This window comes from Salmo salar, chromosome ssa06 (assembly GCF_905237065.1).
Source record: "Salmo salar chromosome ssa06, Ssal_v3.1, whole genome shotgun sequence".
In the NCBI taxonomy this organism is placed as follows: domain Eukaryota; kingdom Metazoa; phylum Chordata; class Actinopteri; order Salmoniformes; family Salmonidae; genus Salmo; species Salmo salar.
This window is the reverse complement of record NC_059447.1, coordinates 34,591,352-34,608,261: the sequence shown is the minus strand read 5'-3', so window position 1 is coordinate 34,608,261 and position 16,910 is coordinate 34,591,352. Positions and strand designations below refer to the sequence as shown.

At 45.3% G+C, this 16,910-nt stretch overlaps 2 protein-coding genes across 6 annotated transcripts in view; one reads left to right on the top strand and one right to left on the bottom strand.

Annotated features, from left to right (window-relative positions):
* The window catches only part of LOC106601199 (myosin-10), a 62,271-nt gene extending 55,501 nt beyond the window's left edge, over positions 1-6,770 (top strand). For both annotated transcript variants that reach the window (XM_045720410.1, XM_045720409.1), the window contains 13 exons: positions 354-560; positions 650-754; positions 1,345-1,497; positions 1,648-1,896; positions 2,057-2,269; positions 2,448-2,660; positions 2,764-2,925; positions 3,025-3,153; positions 3,288-3,500; positions 3,702-3,910; positions 4,173-4,281; positions 4,753-4,925; positions 5,063-6,770. In XM_045720410.1, the coding sequence (XP_045576366.1) occupies positions 354-560; positions 650-754; positions 1,345-1,497; positions 1,648-1,896; positions 2,057-2,269; positions 2,448-2,660; positions 2,764-2,925; positions 3,025-3,153; positions 3,288-3,500; positions 3,702-3,910; positions 4,173-4,281; positions 4,753-4,925; positions 5,063-5,219 (2,292 nt within the window). In that variant the 3' untranslated portion in view covers positions 5,220-6,770. The remainder of the gene's footprint in view (positions 1-353; positions 561-649; positions 755-1,344; positions 1,498-1,647; positions 1,897-2,056; positions 2,270-2,447; positions 2,661-2,763; positions 2,926-3,024; positions 3,154-3,287; positions 3,501-3,701; positions 3,911-4,172; positions 4,282-4,752; positions 4,926-5,062) is intronic.
* A 1,848-nt stretch (positions 6,771-8,618) lies between these two features.
* Positions 8,619-15,654, bottom strand: LOC106601197 (ubiquitin carboxyl-terminal hydrolase 37-like). Of its 4 annotated transcripts, XM_045720398.1 has the most exons (15): positions 15,360-15,654; positions 15,166-15,251; positions 15,024-15,066; positions 14,727-14,846; positions 14,411-14,542; positions 11,090-11,228; positions 10,826-10,962; positions 10,557-10,650; positions 10,380-10,459; positions 9,977-10,114; positions 9,800-9,873; positions 9,572-9,639; positions 9,330-9,399; positions 9,119-9,257; positions 8,619-8,902 (listed from the first exon to the last, which is right to left on the bottom strand). In XM_045720398.1, the coding sequence occupies exons 1-15, from the start codon at positions 15,584-15,586 to the stop codon at positions 8,866-8,868; spliced, it is 1,584 nt and encodes a 527-aa protein (XP_045576354.1). In that variant the 5' UTR covers positions 15,587-15,654; the 3' UTR covers positions 8,619-8,865. The 4 variants fall into 4 exon arrangements, 3 of the variants coding, with proteins under 3 accessions (XP_045576354.1, XP_045576353.1, XP_045576355.1); XM_045720397.1 differs by having other exon boundaries at positions 9,119-9,399; XR_006770207.1 differs by lacking the exon at positions 9,572-9,639 and having other exon boundaries at positions 8,638-8,902.
* Positions 15,655-16,910: the final 1,256 nt, after the last annotated feature.

Here is a 16,910-nt window from a genome sequence, read left to right as displayed (position 1 = left end):
GCCCTTTCTAAACGTCATATCCTGACCTTTCTGACTTCGGTCCGTCGCGCGCATGCTTAGTTCTCTTTACGACTCGGCTGGCAAAGATGGCGGATGCACAAACCGAGAGGGCTTATCAGAAGCAGCCAACCATCTTCCAGAACAAGAAGCGTGTTCTGGTTGGTGAAGGTGGCAAGGAGGCCAAGGAGAAGCTCCCACGCTACCACAAGAGCGTTGGTCTAGGCTTCAAAACCCCAATTTTTCATTTGGAAGAGTCAGCTTTTTAAACCAACATGGCTCAGTTTAAATTGTTTTAAATGTTTTGTGTTGTCTGAGCATGATTCCTATTGTAATATCTCTTGGTCTGTGTCCAGTTCAAGGTCAACCTGGAGAAGAACAAGCAGAGCACAGAGAGTGCCAACAAGGAGCTGGTCAGTGAGGTAAAGGGGCTGCAGCAGGCCAAGACTGAGTCAGAACACAAGAAGAAGAAGCTGGAGGCCCAGCTCCAGGAGATCATGGCCCGGGTCACAGAGGGAGAGAAGGGCAAGGGAGAGCTGGCCGACCGCTCCCACAAACTACAGGTGAGAGAGGGCCATTTGCAGCACACACACACACACGTTAACCTCGGCTGGTGATGGTCTCTCAACTGTGCTGTTTGCTGTGTGTGCAGACGGAGCTGGATAGTGTGTCTGCTCTGCTGGAAGATGCAGAGAGGAAGGGAATCAAGCTGGTTAAAGACACCGCTGTCCTGGAGAGCGCTTTGCAGGACACACAGGTGAGCTAGACTGGACAACCTCTCATTGGAGAGGAACACATAATGTGTATCTTAAAGGCCCAGTGCAGACAAAATCTTGTTTTCCTGTCTTTTATATCATATTGTACAACAGCTGATAAAACTAACACTGAACAAATTTGATCAGTGTTATTTCCTGATAGTTGCATAAATTGTATTTTCAACCAGCAAGTCCTTCTAATCAGCAGGTTTGCATGCGTGGGAGTTTCGGCTTTCTATAGTGACATCGCCATGCGGTAAACTGATTAATAGACCAATAACAAAGAGATCCAAATCTATCTGCCAATAGCAGCTAGTTTTCAGTTTTCCCCTCCCCACTCCCAGACAGTCCTAGCAAAATTGTTGCTTGAAAAATAGTTTTTTGCTAAAAGCTATTTTTGCCCATTTTAATGGAAATCTATTAAAATAAAGTACTTAATTGTTACCTAGAAATGATTTGATATAAAAATGGCTGTATTGGACCTTTTACATTAAGAGGAGGTGGCATTCTGTTTCCATGTCAATGTCTCATCTTTGGGATATGGGATGGTGTCTGTGTCTCTCTCTCTGTGTGTGTCTGTCTGTGTGTGTAGGAGCTTCTCCAGGAAGAGACGCGTCAGAAGCTGAACATGAGCAGTCATATCCGCCAGCTGGAGGAGGAGAAGAGCACCCTGCAGGAGCAGCAGGAGGAGGACGAGGTGGCGCGCAGAAACCTGGAGAAACAGCTGTGCACACTGCAGGCCCAGGTCAGCACAGCGCCTTACAGCTTAAATGTATCTACTCAAATTATTTTACACATTAACTGCAACACAGCTGATATCACCATAACAAGCTACCACCTACTGTAGCCATCCTTCAGTGAGCATCATTTCATTATAAACTTTATGTATGTGTAGCTGGTTGAGACCAAGAAGAAGCTGGAGGATGACGTGGGGATGGTGGAGGGTCTGGAGGAGGTGAAGAGGAAGCTGCAGAAGGACATGGAGCTGGCCACCCTGAGGCTGGAGGAGAAGGGCATCGCCTTTGAGAAGATGGAGAAGACCAAGACCCGTCTGCAGCAGGAGCTGGACGACCTCATGGTGGATCTGGACCACCAGAGAACCATTGTCTCCAACCTGGAGAAGAAGCAGAAGAAGTTTGACCAGGTTTGACTGATCACTCTAAGCCATCCATAATGGATGATAATTATGGATAATCCATAATGGTAGCTAAATTGGCTTGGTCTTAGAGCACAGTATGGAATGGCTTTGTGTAGATAGAGGGAAAATGTCCACCATCTAAGTCAGTTTTTACCCTGTGTTGTAGCTGCTGGCTGAGGAGAAGAACATCTCTGCACGCTACGCTGAGGAGAGGGACAAGGCTGAGGCGGAGGCCAGGGAGAAGGAGACCAAGTCCCTGTCTCTGGCCCGGGCTCTGGATGAGGCTCTGGAGGCCAAGGAGGAGTTTGAGAGACTCAACAAGCAGCTGAGGAGTGAGATGGAGGACCTGATGAGCTCCAAGGACGACGTGGGCAAGAACGTGAGTGTTGCACTGAATACCGGTGTTTTGTTCAGCTGAGGGCAGAATGGTTTGCATCTGTTGTTTTCAGATGGACTGCTCTGCATCCTACAGAAATAAACTAGGTTAAACCTAAACTTTAAAAGCCAGTTCATTCCAAATAGCATCACCTCAAAGTATCTTCTCTACCACCGTCCAGGTCCATGAGTTGGAGAAGTCCAAGAGGACTCTGGATCAGCAGCTGGAGGAGATGAGGACTCAGCTGGAGGAGCTGGAGGACGAGCTGCAGGCCACGGAGGACGCCAAGCTGCGTCTGGAGGTCAACATGCAGGCCATGAAGGCCCAGTACGAGAGAGACCTGCAGGGGCGAGACGACCAGAACGACGAGAAGAAAAGGGCGCTCGTCAAACAGGTGCATAGAGGACACATCCCTTCCATACAAACAAGAATTGTGTGAAAAAATTCCAGGAACAATATGTTGTCATACACTCAGAGAATGTACGTGACCTCCTCAGGTGCGTGAGATGGAGGCAGAGCTGGAGGATGAGAGGAAGCAGAGAGCCCTGGCCGTGGCTGCTAAGAAGAAGCTGGAGATGGACCTGATGGACATGATGGGACAGATAGAGGGCGCCAACAAGGCCCGTGACGAGGCCATCAAGCAGCTACGCAAATTGCAGGTAATAAACTCACACCTTCTGTAGAACAGACAAGACAAATAAAACATGTATTATTTGGGTCAACAATGGGATTCGATCTATCGCCACTTTCTCCCTCAGTCCCAGATGAAAGACTACCAGAGGGAGTTGGAGGACGCCCGGGCGTCTCGGGACGAGATATTCTCCCAATCCAAGGAGAACGAGAAGAAGCTGAAGAGCCTGGAGGCCGAGGTTCTCCAGCTGCATGAGGTACAGTGGGCTGTAGTATTGCTCCTGTCATAACTCTGTGTTTTGGTCTGCTGTTTCCTGTAGTCTAGACTGGCTCGTCTTACTGTGAGAAATGGTGACCTGTGTTTGACCTCTGTGTGACCTCTGCCCTGTAGGACCTGGCGGCGTCAGAGAGGGCTCGGCGCCACGCAGAGCAGGAACGGGATGAGCTAGCGGACGAGATCTCCAACAGCACCTCGGGCAAGTCTGCCTTGATGGATGAGAAAAGGAGGCTGGAGGCTCGCATTGCTCAGCTGGAGGAGGAACTAGAGGAGGAACAGGGCAACATGGAGCTGCTCAATGACCGCTTCCGCAAGACCACCATGCAGGTATGAGCCAGGAGGAAACCTTTTCAGGTGGTGACTTGATCATTGTAATCATATTACCCTTGTTCTTCTGACTTTTAGGGAACAATCCATTATTCAGCCCCTACCATTAAAAAGTACTCTTATCTCTCTCTTACTTTCCCCTCTCTCTTTCATTCCCTGTTTTCCTCTCTCCACCTCTCTCTTCCCCCTCTCCTCCCGCAGGTGGACACCCTGACCCTGGAGCTTGTGGCAGAGCGCGGCATGGCCCAGAAGAGTGAGAATGCGCGCCAGCAGCTGGAGAGGCAGAACAAGGACTTGCGGGCCAAGCTGGGCGAGCTGGAGGGCTCTGTGAAGAGCCGTTTCAAGGCCTCCATCACCGCCCTGGAGGCCAAGATACTGCAGCTGGAGGAGCAGCTGGAGCAGGAGGCTAAGTGAGAAACACAGCAACTCTCTTATAACAACTCCAAACATTATAAGACAAGGTGAAATAGGAGACCATGAGGGCTTTAGAACAAGCTCAGCCCATTGGAAGAGAGGTTCTTGAATGTGATTTAAATGTTAATGTGATCAATGTAATGAGTCAAAAGCAATCTTAAGAGATGTACTTGAAGATCTATGACTGACAGCCTTTGTTACAGTGCGGTTCCTGTGGCGCTCTAACTGTCCTATGACCTCATTCCTCTGTCCTCTCAGGGAGCGAGCAGCGGCCAATAAGCTTGTGAGACGGACAGAGAAGAAGCTGAAGGAGGTGTGCATGCAGGTGGAGGACGAGCGCCGCCATTCCGACCAGTACAAGGAACAGGTGAGAAGCTTGTCATGGATGTTTGGACGTCCCAGATATTAAGCAACAATATGTAACTTTTTGGGAGACTTAACCAAATTAACATAGAAATGTGAGTTATAGATATTTAATTCTCATTGAAAACAAGTCTAAGAAGCGATAGATCTGTTCTATGTGCTCTATTTCTATGCTTCCCGTTCTTAAGTTTAGTTTTTGCGTCTTTTACTTTCGGTTTTGTACAACAGCTGAAAATATATAGATTTTTGCTTATGGATTCTCTACGCAATGACTGCTTGTTTTGACACAAACCGAAATTAGGCGAATTCTGCATAGTACACAGCTAAAGAAGGAATTCTATCCAATTCAGTACAACTTGCAAAGGTGGGACAGGATTGGATAGGTGTGAAGTTGGAGTCTTTCCTACAGAAGGTTCTTTCCAGTAACCTTTGACTGTTCATCATTGTTGATGTCTGTGACTCCTGGCTGAGTCAGATGGAGAAGGCCAACTCTCGCATGAAGCAGCTGAAGAGGCAGCTTGAGGAGGCTGAGGAGGAGGCCACACGTGCCAACGCCTACCGCAGGAAGCTGCAGAGGGAGCTGGACGATGCCACTGAGGCCAGCGAGGGTCTCAGCCGTGAGGTCAACACACTCAAGAGCCGCCTCAGGTATTTAGAGCCCCCCACACACACACACAAACTCTAAGATGATATTTTTCACACAAACAGTTGTGTATATTGGCCAAAATGATGGTCCTCGTTACTAATACCTCTCCACCTCTCCTGGCCCCGTCTGTCCCCTGTAGGCGTGGAGGCCCCATCAGTTTCTCCTCCAGCCGCTCAGGCAGGCGTCAGCTGCAGGTGGAGGGAACATCGCTCGACCTCCTATCCGACGATGAGGTGGAAAACAAGCCCACGGACGCCAATGCCAACGAGACGCCAGCAGCTCCCCAACCAGAGTAGAAGCCCTCCCTCCAGCCCACACGCATCATGGCCTCCGCCCCCACAACCCTTACCCCTCTCCTCCTAACCCTAGACACCAGCAGTGGACCCCACTACTCTGCCTTACCCCTCTATGGCAAGCTGCAGGGCCAAGCAAATCCATTATCTCCTCCATATGAATATACTGCACATCAAGCCTTGGATTTGTTTTTAACATCAATTGCAGATAAAAGTGCATTTAAATTACATAGGAGTCTGAGTGTGCATAAGCACTCGAAAACAAATAACAGGAAAACAAATAATTATGTTAAGCTACTTCCCTGGAACACCCATTAGAATCAAACAGCCTCTTTAGCTAGAATTTAACCACTGTCATTTCAGTTGGTTTACTGGCACACAGGTGGACGACTGCACACAAGTCGGTATAAACATGTGTCTTTGATGATTGTACAGGATTGGACCAGGATATGTAAAACAAAGCACAGCATAAGCGAGGAAATTATTTTTAAATGGTAGCCTAAATGACGATCCCCCTGAATTTTTTTTTTCATCAAAACCACCACTGTCATAGAGATACTGCAATCCACTTCGTTTAGTATAAAATAACTATGTGAATAACTATTTGGTAGCAGGTTTGTAGTGATTGTACCACGCCATGTTGCCTCAGCATTTCCCCTATAAAAATGACCAGCAAAATACCCTATTAACTTTATCAATATAACCTTGCCCAATAATCCACCATTTTATATTTGACATATCAATCTACTTTAACTGGTGTACGATAATGTGTGAAATTAGGTTTGTCAGACTTGGAGCAAAGGCCCTTTTTTTAGGAAGACAGCCCAAATGTGTGCTTGACATACTACAATATTGCTATGTATAATTCTGCCTATTCAGTTATGTTTTCTGTACCATGTACAAAATGCTTAACACAAAATGCGTAAGGTTTCTTTGACATCTCGTGTCACCTTAATATGAATGCATTACAAATGGCTGAATAATATTAGCATGATTTACAGAAGGGTAATTTGTGTTTTATTTAAGTTTTGAGTGTTAGAGCATTGGTTTTAATTCAGTGGTTCAGGGTAGAGCAATCGATCAATTTGAATATGCACACTTGTTGATGCCTTGATTATTAAATGTTAAACATAAATTACCATTTTGTAAATGACTAATTACATATTTGAGGCCTTTATTATTATTTTAAATCATAACAAATTGGGGGGAAAAGGTTTCTGTTTCTTTTGACACTTCTCAATAAAGACATGAGGGGAAAAAAGTGTATAGCGTTTGAACCAGTTTCATAGCTTTAGTGTCATATTATACCATAAGCACCTCTCCCATCGTGTTGGTGTGAACCAGTGTTATAACAGAATGATTTATGGCGCCTTCTGTCTGCCAGGCAGAATGTAGGATTTCATTGGGTTCAAAGCTTTAACATCCTGAAGGTTGTTATTATTAGTGAACTATTAGTGGACCAGGTATTCATCATCTCCTTTTATTTCTTGTATTTCTAGCCTTTTTTTGTTATTGTTGTAAAAGACCAATAAACATATCCATTCTAGAAAATTATTTTTTTTCTTCTGTATTTCTTGTGCAACACGTTGATGTCCTCTTAGTCTTGACCCACAACTACTGTGGGAAAGACTGTCTTCCAAACTGATCTGTGATGTATGGTCTGTTACATTGCAATTCATTATTCCATTACTTTATTATATTTGTGGTTACATTCAAATCCTGAGGGAGTGCGTAGATAGACTGTGCACAGACACACAATATTGTTGTAATATTATTAACTTTTTCCACTTTTTACTCAACATGAATGAATGATAGAGATTGCCTCTTATACAGTGCATTCGGAACGTATTCACACCCATTGACTTTTTCCAAATTTTGTTACGTTACAGCCTTATTCAAAAAGGATAAAAAAATTACAAATCCTCATCAATCTACACACAATACCCCATAATGACAAAGTGAAGACAGGTTTTTAGACATTCTAGCAAATTTATACAACATAAAAAACAGAAATACTTGTACATGATTGTACATGATTTGGAAAGGCACACCTGTCTATATAAGGTCCCGCAGTTGACAGTGCATGTCAGAACAAAAACCAAGCCATGAGGTCGAAGGAATTGTCCTCCATCATTCCTAAATGGAAGAAGTTTGGAACCTCAAAGACTCCTAGAGCTGGCTGCCTGGCCAAACTGAGCAATCAGGTGAGAAAGGCCTTGGTCAGGGAGGTGAACAAGAACCTGATGGTCACTCTGACAGAGCTCCAGAGTTCCTCTGTGGAGATTGGAGAACCCTCCAGAAGGACAACCATCTCTGCAGCACTCCACCAATCAGGTCTTTCTGGTAGAGTGGCCAGACGGAAGCCACTTCTCAGCAAAAGGCATATGACAGCATGCTTGGAGTTTGCCAAAAGCCACCTAAAGACTCTCAGACCATGAGAAACAAGATTGAACTCCTTGGCCTGAATGCCAAGCGTCACATCTGGAGGAAACCTGGCACCATTTCTACGGTGAAGTATGGTGGTGGCAGCATCATGCTGTGGGGATGTTTATCAGCAGCAGGGACTGGGAGACTAGTCAGAATCGAGGGAAAGATGAACGGCACAAAGTACAGAGAGATGCTTGTTGAAAACCAACTCCAGAGCGTTCAGGATCTCAGACTGGGGCGAAGGGGTCAACTTCCAACAAGACAACGACCATAAGCACACAGCCAAGACAACGCAGGGGTGGCTTGGGGACAAGTCTCTGAGTGGCCCAGCCAGAGCCCAGACTTTAACCTGATTGAACATCTCTGGAGACCTGAAAATAGCTGTGCAGCGATTCTCCCCATCCAACCTGACAGAGCTTGAGAGGATCTGCAGAGAAGAATGGGAGAAACTCCCCAAATACAGGTGTGCTAAGCTTGTAGCGTCATACCCAAGAAGACTCGAGGGTGTAATCGCTGCCAAAGGTGCTTCAACAAAGTACTGAGTAAAGGGTCTGAATACTTATGTAAATGTGATAGTTAAGCTTTTTGTTTTCTTTATACATTTGCAAAAAATTCTAAAAACCTGTTTTTGCTGTCATTATGGGGTAGATTGATGAGAAGAAGAAAAACAATTTAATCCATTTTAGAATAAGGCTGTAACTTAACAAAATGTGGAAAAAGTCAAGGGGTCTGAATACTTTCTGAATGCACTGTAGGTACAGTTATTAACTACCATGTACAGTAAAGGAAAATGAATTGCACTAGGTAGGTGAGATGTTTTATATTTATATAAACAGTGGATAGCTGTTTCTTCTGGTGGTCTAGGGCAGCCTGATGGTGGTCTAGGGCAGCCTGATGGTGGTCTAGGGCAGCTTGATGGTGGTCTAGGGCAGCCTGATGGTGGTCTAGGGCAGCCTGATGGTGGTCTAGGGCAGCTTGATGGTGGTCTAGGGCAGCTTGATGGTGGTCTAGGGCAGCTTGATGGTGGTCTAGGGCAGCTTGATGGTGGTCTAGGGCAGCTTGATGGTGGTCTAGGGCAGCTTGATGGTGGTCTAGGGCAGCTTGATGGTGGTCTAGGGCATCCTAATTCGATGAATCTGATGTTTCTTGGTGTGCGGTAGGTGCTACTCCAGGTGGTCCCTGAGCGCTGTGCCCCTAACGATGGGTTCTCCTGGTGCTTCTCCTAGTAGTGAGGGGCCTGGTCTCCTTCACCTGCTCCACTACAATGAGAAATGACAGGGAGATCTTACATGTACATACAATGTCTGGAAAATAACACATACAGAGGGATTACAGGTTAAAGGGATAACTCTTAATGCGTGGTCAATTAATCATCTTTCTAGCTTTGGTGAACACTTTTTTTTTTCTTGATGACTCATTGTCGTGATTGACTCCATTTGTGGCATTCTTCTCAAATGTGTGGGCTAGAGCCTTACCTGCAGACATAGAACAGGATGTAGGCAGTCTGTGCCGTTGCCCTCAGCACAGTGGCCTCATCTGTCCTCAAGACATGTGCGTCATCCAGGCAGAGCCACCCACTGCCACGGCTGTCCAAAACATCACTGATGTAGTGGCCTAGGGAACAAGGGAAACAGAATAGAGTGTACATTAAGCTTTCAGAATTGTGTGTGCGTGCGTGCATTTTACCTGTACACATGTTGTCTCCCAGATGTGAGATCACACTTGACAATTTGTAGATATTGTCTGGCTGGTGTCTCTGTAAGGAAACACATTTAATAATAGGATTGTTATTTTGTCTACAGGATAGGGGTGCCTTCTATAACTGCCTTATCTTGATCCGCCCACTATCTCAACTGGATGGAATTATGTTATCTATCTCTCTCTCTCTATTTCTCTCTCTCTATTTCTCTATTTCTCTCTCTCCTCACCACAGCGGCTGCCTGCTGCTCTTTCTCACTGTCAGCTGGTTTCTCTAGCTGGTCAGAGGAATTTGAAGCTGGTGGGGGTATATCAAATATAGTGTAAATGCAAACCAGAAAGTGAAGTGGAAACCTATCAACAAATATACTCTTAACTTCAGCTTCTGACTTGCTTTCCTCAATAGTCCTGTTTCATGAGAGGGTGTTCTGCATGATGTCAGTAACACAATGTCCTACCTGGTCTATCAAGGGTGCCTTTCGGGGAGTTTGCAGGTGTGTTGTCCATGTTGTTTTTCCCCATGGAGCTTGCCCTGTGTAAATTGATGGCATTGAAAAGAAATATCTAGTGTGTTAAAATCATGGTGTGTGTTGGCTACCCAATGTGCAATGTCCCCAAACAGAGTCTAAACCAACCTGGCTCCATGCTGGACAGGGGCTGTCGCCCCACATACGGCTGGGAGGGTCAGTTCTGCAGGGATGGATATGGGATCATCCACCTTCTCTGGCTCCCAGTTGCCTGCAGTAAACCGCTTGATATGAAGCATTAGGACCCTGCTCAGAGACAGACAGGCATTCACACACACAGACAGACGGACAGAGGCAGACAGGCATTCACATAAACAGACGACCAGGCAGGCATTCACATACACAGACGACCAGGCAGGCATTCACATACACAGACGACCAGGCAGGCATTCACATACACAGACGACCAGGCAGGCATTCACACAGACAAAGGCATCAGTCTTGTACTCAAATCAATAACCCAGTTTGGTGAGTTAGATCAGGACTGTCAATTGTAATCTGAGGGACTCACCGGGGCAGCGTGAGGAAGTGCCTAGTCACAGATGCCATGCTGCCTGAGCACACCCTGCATGCACACTCTAATGCAGATGGCTAGGTCACAAAGCATAGCAATACAATTATGAACATGACATTAATGATAGTGTTCCTTGACATACTCACTAACTCTTGGTTGAAGCTAAGTGCTGACCTTAAAGTAGAGGTCCAGGCTGTGTGTCAGGTCTTGGCTCAGGTTCAGTGACAGGTGATTGTAATCCTCCTGACCATACACTATAACTCCACAGCTTCAGAGGTACGGAGAGAAATGCATCAGCTCTCCAACACAAACCTTTTGATCCCTCTACACACTAACTATCTTAATGCTTTACCTCTGTATCCTGCATGTTATGCTGACATTAAACCTCCTCACAAATGTGATGAAGACATCAAGGTACACCATATACAAATGACAGCTGTTACCTGGTGCAGGTACGGAAAGTCTTCAGCTTGAATTCTAACTGCTTCACGGGGCAGGTGTATGGCTCTGGGGAGCCCTTTAATGCCATACCCTCCTCCTTCAGCTGAAAGAGGAGGAGCAACACACATTCATGGGCATCCTAAGAGAAGAATGGGAAAGAAACAGAAAATACATCAACAACTACAACTGAAACAGAGCTAAGGAAAAAGATTGTCACGTGTCCCAGGTTTATTGTTAAGTGAGTCTTTTAGCATATAATATCTTACCTGTTCACCGTCGTCCTCATAGTCCTCATTGACAACGGAGAGACAGCGCTTGACTGTTTGAAGGATTTTCATCTTTTCCTTTTTCTTAGCATTGACAGTGCCTCCAGAAAGCCTTGCCTGATGTAACTCGGCAAAGCAGCTGTGGAGGGAGACAAAGAGCATGCATTCAGGTTTCACTCTCTCACTTTGGCCACAGATTAACTCTGTGCTTCTACTTTAGCCTCTGATCAAATATGATTCAACTGATTCCTGATTGTGACAGGAAATCATCTCTGGTGTTAATCAGTAGCTGAGTTGGGTGTGGTTTTATCTTAAAAATCATATGAGGCACTAAGAGTGTACAAAAGACAGTATGTATACATACATTCATACATACAGTACACTGAACAAAAATATAAATGCAACATGTGAAGTGTTGGTCCCATGTTTCATGAGCTGAAATAAAAGATCCCAGAAATGTTCCATATGTACAAAAAGCTTATTTCTCTCAAATTCTGTGCACAAATTTGTTAACATCCCTGTTAGTGAGCATTTATCCTTTGCCAAGATAATCCATCCACCTGACAGGTGGTATATCAAGAAGCTGATTAAACAGCATGATCATCACACAGGTACACAGGTAAACCTTGTGCTGAGGACAATAAAAGGCCACTCTAAAATGTGCAGTTTTGTTACACAACACAGATGTCACAGGTTTTGAGGGAGTGTGCAATTGGCATGCTGACAGCAGGAATGTCCACCAGAGCTGTTGCCAGAGAATTGAATGTTAATTTCTATACCATAAGCCATCTCCAACATTGTTTTAGAGAATTTGGCAGTACGTCCAACCGGCCTCCCAACCGCAGACCACGTGTAACCACACAAGCCCAGGACCTCCACATCCAGCTTCTTCACCGGCGGCATCGTCTGAGGGGGTGCTGAGGAGTATTTCTGTCTGTAATAAAGCCCTTTTGTGGGGGAAATCTCATTCTGATCGGCTGGGCCTAACTCCCCAGTGGTTGGGCCTACGCCCTCCCAGCCCCACCCATGGCTGTGCCCTTGCTCAGTCGTGAAATCCATACATTATGGCCTAATGAATTTATTTCAATAGACTAATTTCCTTATATGAATTGTAACAGAGTAAAATCTTTCAAATTGTTGCATGTTGCATTTATATACACTGCTCAAAAAAATAAAGGGAACACTAAAATAACACATCCTAGATCTGAATGAATTAAATAATCTTATTAATACTTTTTTCTTTACATAGTTGAATGTGCTGACAACAAAATCACACAAAAATAATCAATGGAAATCCAATTTATCAACCCATGGAGGTCTGGATTATGAGTCACACTCAAAATTAAAGTGGAAAACCACACTACAGGCTGATCCAACTTTGATGTAATATCCTTAAAACAAGTCAAAATGAGGCTCAGTAGTGTGTGTGGCCTCCATGTGCCTGTATGACCTCCCTACAACGCCTGGGCATGCTCCTGATGAGGTGGCGGATGGTCTCCTGAGGGATCTCCTCCCAGACCTGGACTAAAGCATCCGCCAACTCCTGGACAGTCTGTGGTGCAACGTGGCGTTGGTGGATGGAGCGAGACATGATGTCCCAGATGTGCTCAATTGGATTCAGGTCTGGGGAACGGGCGGGCCAGTCCATAGCATCGATGCCTTCCTCTTGCAGGAACTGCTGACACACTCCAGCCACATGAGGTCTAGTATTGTCTTGCATTAGGAGGAACCCAGGGCCAACCGCACCAGCATATGGTCTCACAAGGGGTCTGAGGATCTCATCTCAGTACCTAATGGCAGTCAGGCTACCTCTGGCGAGCACATGGAGGGCTGTGCGGCCCCCCAAAGAAATGCCACCCCACACCATGACTGACCCACCGCCAAACCGGTCATGCTGGAGGATGTTGCAGGCAGCAGAACGTTCTCCACGGCGTCTCCAGACTCTGTCACGTCTGTCACATGTGCTCAGTGTGAACCTGCTTTCATCTGTGAAGAGCACAGGGCGCCAGTGGCGAATTTGCCAATCTTGGTGTTCTCTGGCAAATGCCAAACGTCCTGCACGGTGTTGGGCTGTAAGCACAACCCCCACCTGTGGACGTCGGGCCCTCATCCCACCCTCATGGAGTCTGTTTCTAACCGTTTTGAGCAGACACATGCACATTTGTGGCCTCCTGGAGGTAATTTTGCTGGGCTCTGGCAGTGCTCCTCCTGCTCCTCCTTGCACAAAGGCGGAGGTAGCGGTCCTGCTTCTGGGTTGTTGCCCTCCTACAGCCTCCTCCATGTCTCCTGATGTACTGGCCTGTCTCCTGGTAGCGCCTCCATGCTCTGGACACTACTCTGACAGACACAGCAAACCTTCTTGCCACAGCTCGCATTGATGTGCCATCCTGGATGAGCTGCACTACCTGAGCCACTTGTGTGGGTTGTAGACTCCGTCTCATGCTACCACTAGAGTGAAAGCACCGCCAGCATTCAAAAGTGACCAAAACATCAGCCAGGAAGCATAGGAACTGAGAAGTGGTCTGTGGTTACCACCTGCAGAACCACTCCTTTATTGGGGGTGTCTTGCTAATTGCCTATCATTTCCATCTGTTGTCTATTCCATTTGCACAACAGCATGTGAAATTTATTGTCAATCAGTGTTGCTTCCTAAGTGGACAGTTTGATTTCACAGAAGTGTGATTGACTTGGAGTTACATTGTGTTGTTTAAGTGTTCCCTTTATTTTTTTGAGCAGTATATTTGTTTAGTATACATAGATAGATAGATAGATAGATAGATAGATAGATAGATAGATAGATAGATAGATAGATAGATAGATAGATAGATAGATAGATAGATAGATAGATAGATAGATAGATAGATAGATAGATAGATAGATAGATAGATAGATAGATAGATAGATAGATAGATAGATAGATAGATAGATAGATAGATAGATAGATAGATAGATACATACATACATACATACATACATACATACATACATACATACATACATACATACATACATACATACATACATACATACATACTGTCCATACTGTACATACATACCACAGGAGGTTGATGGCACCTTAATTGGTAATAGCTGGAGCGGAATCAGTGGAATGCTATCAAATACATCAAACATATGGTTTCTATGTGTTTGATGCCATTCCATTTGCTCCATTACAGACATCATTACGAGCCGTCGTCCCCTCAGCAGCCTCCACTGACACATACATTGAGGCGGGACTTGTGTACTGTAACTATAAGCATCTAGATGGGTGGGTCAGTGTGTGTACAGGTGGGACAGGAGAGTGAAAGCGAGGCTGTATACCATAGCAGTTTAGAGGAGGGGGAGGAACTCCAGGTGTCCTGCTGTCTCAGGATGTCTCTGCAAAATGCTGGCAGCCCCAGCAGGCACTGCAGAGCAGAGTTCATGAAGCAGGTGTTGCCAATATTAGGCAACCTGTGGGAAAGAAGCCATCAGTTACACACTAATATCTGAACAGTGGACCAAAGGTAAACTAATGAATGGATTTGTAAGGCATGAACGCAAGATAACTCTGAATACCACACAGAATTATTTAAAACAAAAAGCAGAGCTCAGAGATAAGAGTAGGTGTGTGTGTGTAGATGTGTGTGTGTTTTACCCGAGGAGCTTGGTGTTGTCTTCGCCCTCGCCTGTGCAGCTCTGCTCCCCCAGCTGGGTGCTACTCTTGCTGAACAGGTTTGGGAGGCGAGCCATGGCTTCCCGAGGCCTGACCAATGGCCTGGAGGAAGAGAGACTGGTTAGAGGCCTCAGTAGCAGTAGCTCGACACCAATCGGTCTGTTTGAACACTGTTTTAATGTACAAGCATACAGATATTCCTTACCATGTCATGGTGTGAGTGACCACTCTTATGTAGAGTCGAGTGAGATGAAGGTGGCTATTGTCTACAGTACTTACCTCTCCAAGGAGACAGAGGAATCCCTCAGGTCAATGGAGGCCTCTGCAGAGAGAGACCGAGAGACGGACAGCGGTAAGAAAGAAGGTTTGTCAAAGATGAATTGAGAAAAATAGCACCAACAAATGGCACCCGTTTACAGACCTGCGATGCCAGCAAATCGGGGTACCATTCTCTTTGTCTGTGGAACATATGCCCCCACCTCTTTGACCTCAGAGCTCATAAGATCTCTGTAAAGACACACAGACATATGCATTAGGTTAGCTATATTATATTGGCTTTTTCATTTCAATTCAATGGTGTTGGTTGGCATGAAATTTGATGTCAGGCTGCAGTACCTGGCAGTCTCACTGTCTTTGTTGGTCTCTCCATGGTGGTCCAGGGGGTTTGGAGAGGAGGACTGGGGGGCAGGGGAGGAGACGTGGGTTGTGGAGGAAGGGCAGGCAGGACTGGGGGGAGTGGCAGAGGAGGATGACTGAGTTGAGACAGCCAGGGAAACAGAGGAAGCACTAAAAGGGGAGGAGGTCTGTGATCCTTCCTCTGAAGAAGAAGAGACAGATGACATGTGGAGAGAGGAGAGGGAAGAGAGGCTGAAGAACTTGGAGAGAGTGGAAGGGGATCTGGCAGGGGATCCAGGGGTGAGGGGGGATGCAGCGCCGATTGGTGTTCGGCCAGACAAGGGGTCGAGGGGTGTCAGAGATGTTGTAGACGGTTTCAAATGGAAAGAAGAGACAAAGGAAGAATCAAGTTGGTGGTGATCCTTTACGTTCTTCTTCTCCCGGTTTTTCCAAACTGACGCAGTTACCATGCTGGCATCCAATGACGTCAGTTTGGGTGGGATTGGGAACGGCGATGGACAGCGGCTCCCAATCCCGAGGCGAACTCTGCACTTCTTTTTCTGTTTGGAGAAACATTATATAGCTAATATAGTACATAACAAATCAAATAAAAAGATCTTACTTGCTTCACAACAGACCTTGTTATATTTGAACTAGCAGCAAAGGTCACACCCAAACCACATGATCTGAACATAAAATAAAGAACTTGTCGCCCATTGTAACCATAGTTATACCCTCTGTCCCAAATCCTGCCATATGGGACACATAAATAGACAATGAAACAACTAGGAATAGCTGAAAAGAATAGAATATACTCTAAATTGTAACAGAATTAGATCAATTCTAGCCCAGACTAAACATATACCTTTTTACAGCAACACAAACATCCCATTTCAGTGTATTTGTAGACTATGCCTTATTTTGCAGAACATCAAAATATGTTGCCTATTTAACATTGTGATGTCATAACCAAATTATGATGCGCTTGACTACGCGTTACCAGCGTAAATAGCCAACAAATCACACAAACCAAAATGTTGAAAAATAATTTACAAAATGAATTGATCGTGTATTCAGAGTTGTTCCTATTTCATAAAATATACAAAATAACTAGGTTCTTGCCAATAAACCTGTTTTTTTATTGAGAAAACATTTGTCTTCTCTTTCTCCCATGCTCCCTGGGTCACTGACGCATGATTGTATGGGATATAGTAAGAGGCTAGGAAATTCGAAGTACTGTCTATCAGAATCAAAATAACTTTTATTGCCCAAGTGGCCTACATTCACACATTCACAGAATTTGACTCGGTGAATTGGTGCTGCCAGCAATAGACAAATGTAAAGACACATTTACAGCCTATACAATATACAGTAAACATAAAACATATTTATTAGCTTCTATCTTCTTAAAATACTTTAGAGTAATATTTTATTATGGAAAGTAAAATGCCTATTTCACTTCAGTTGACGCTGATCTGATACAGATCGAACGTGTAGCTTTGCAATGGTTGTTAGGATGACCTTTGAAAAAGAAAAGGAGAGCCGCACTCT

Coding starts and splice junctions, on each gene's coding strand:
- LOC106601197 (XM_045720397.1), bottom strand. CDS start 15,586: ATGTCATCTGTCTCTTCTTCTTCAGAGGAAGGATCACAGACCTCCTCC. Junction 9,400..9,571: donor AGCAGCAGGCAGCCGCTGTG/GTGAGGAGAGAG, acceptor GTTTCCTTACAG/AGACACCAGCCAGACAATAT. Junction 8,903..9,118: donor ATCCTGTTCTATGTCTGCAG/GTAAGGCTCTAG, acceptor TTCTCATTGTAG/TGGAGCAGGTGAAGGAGACC.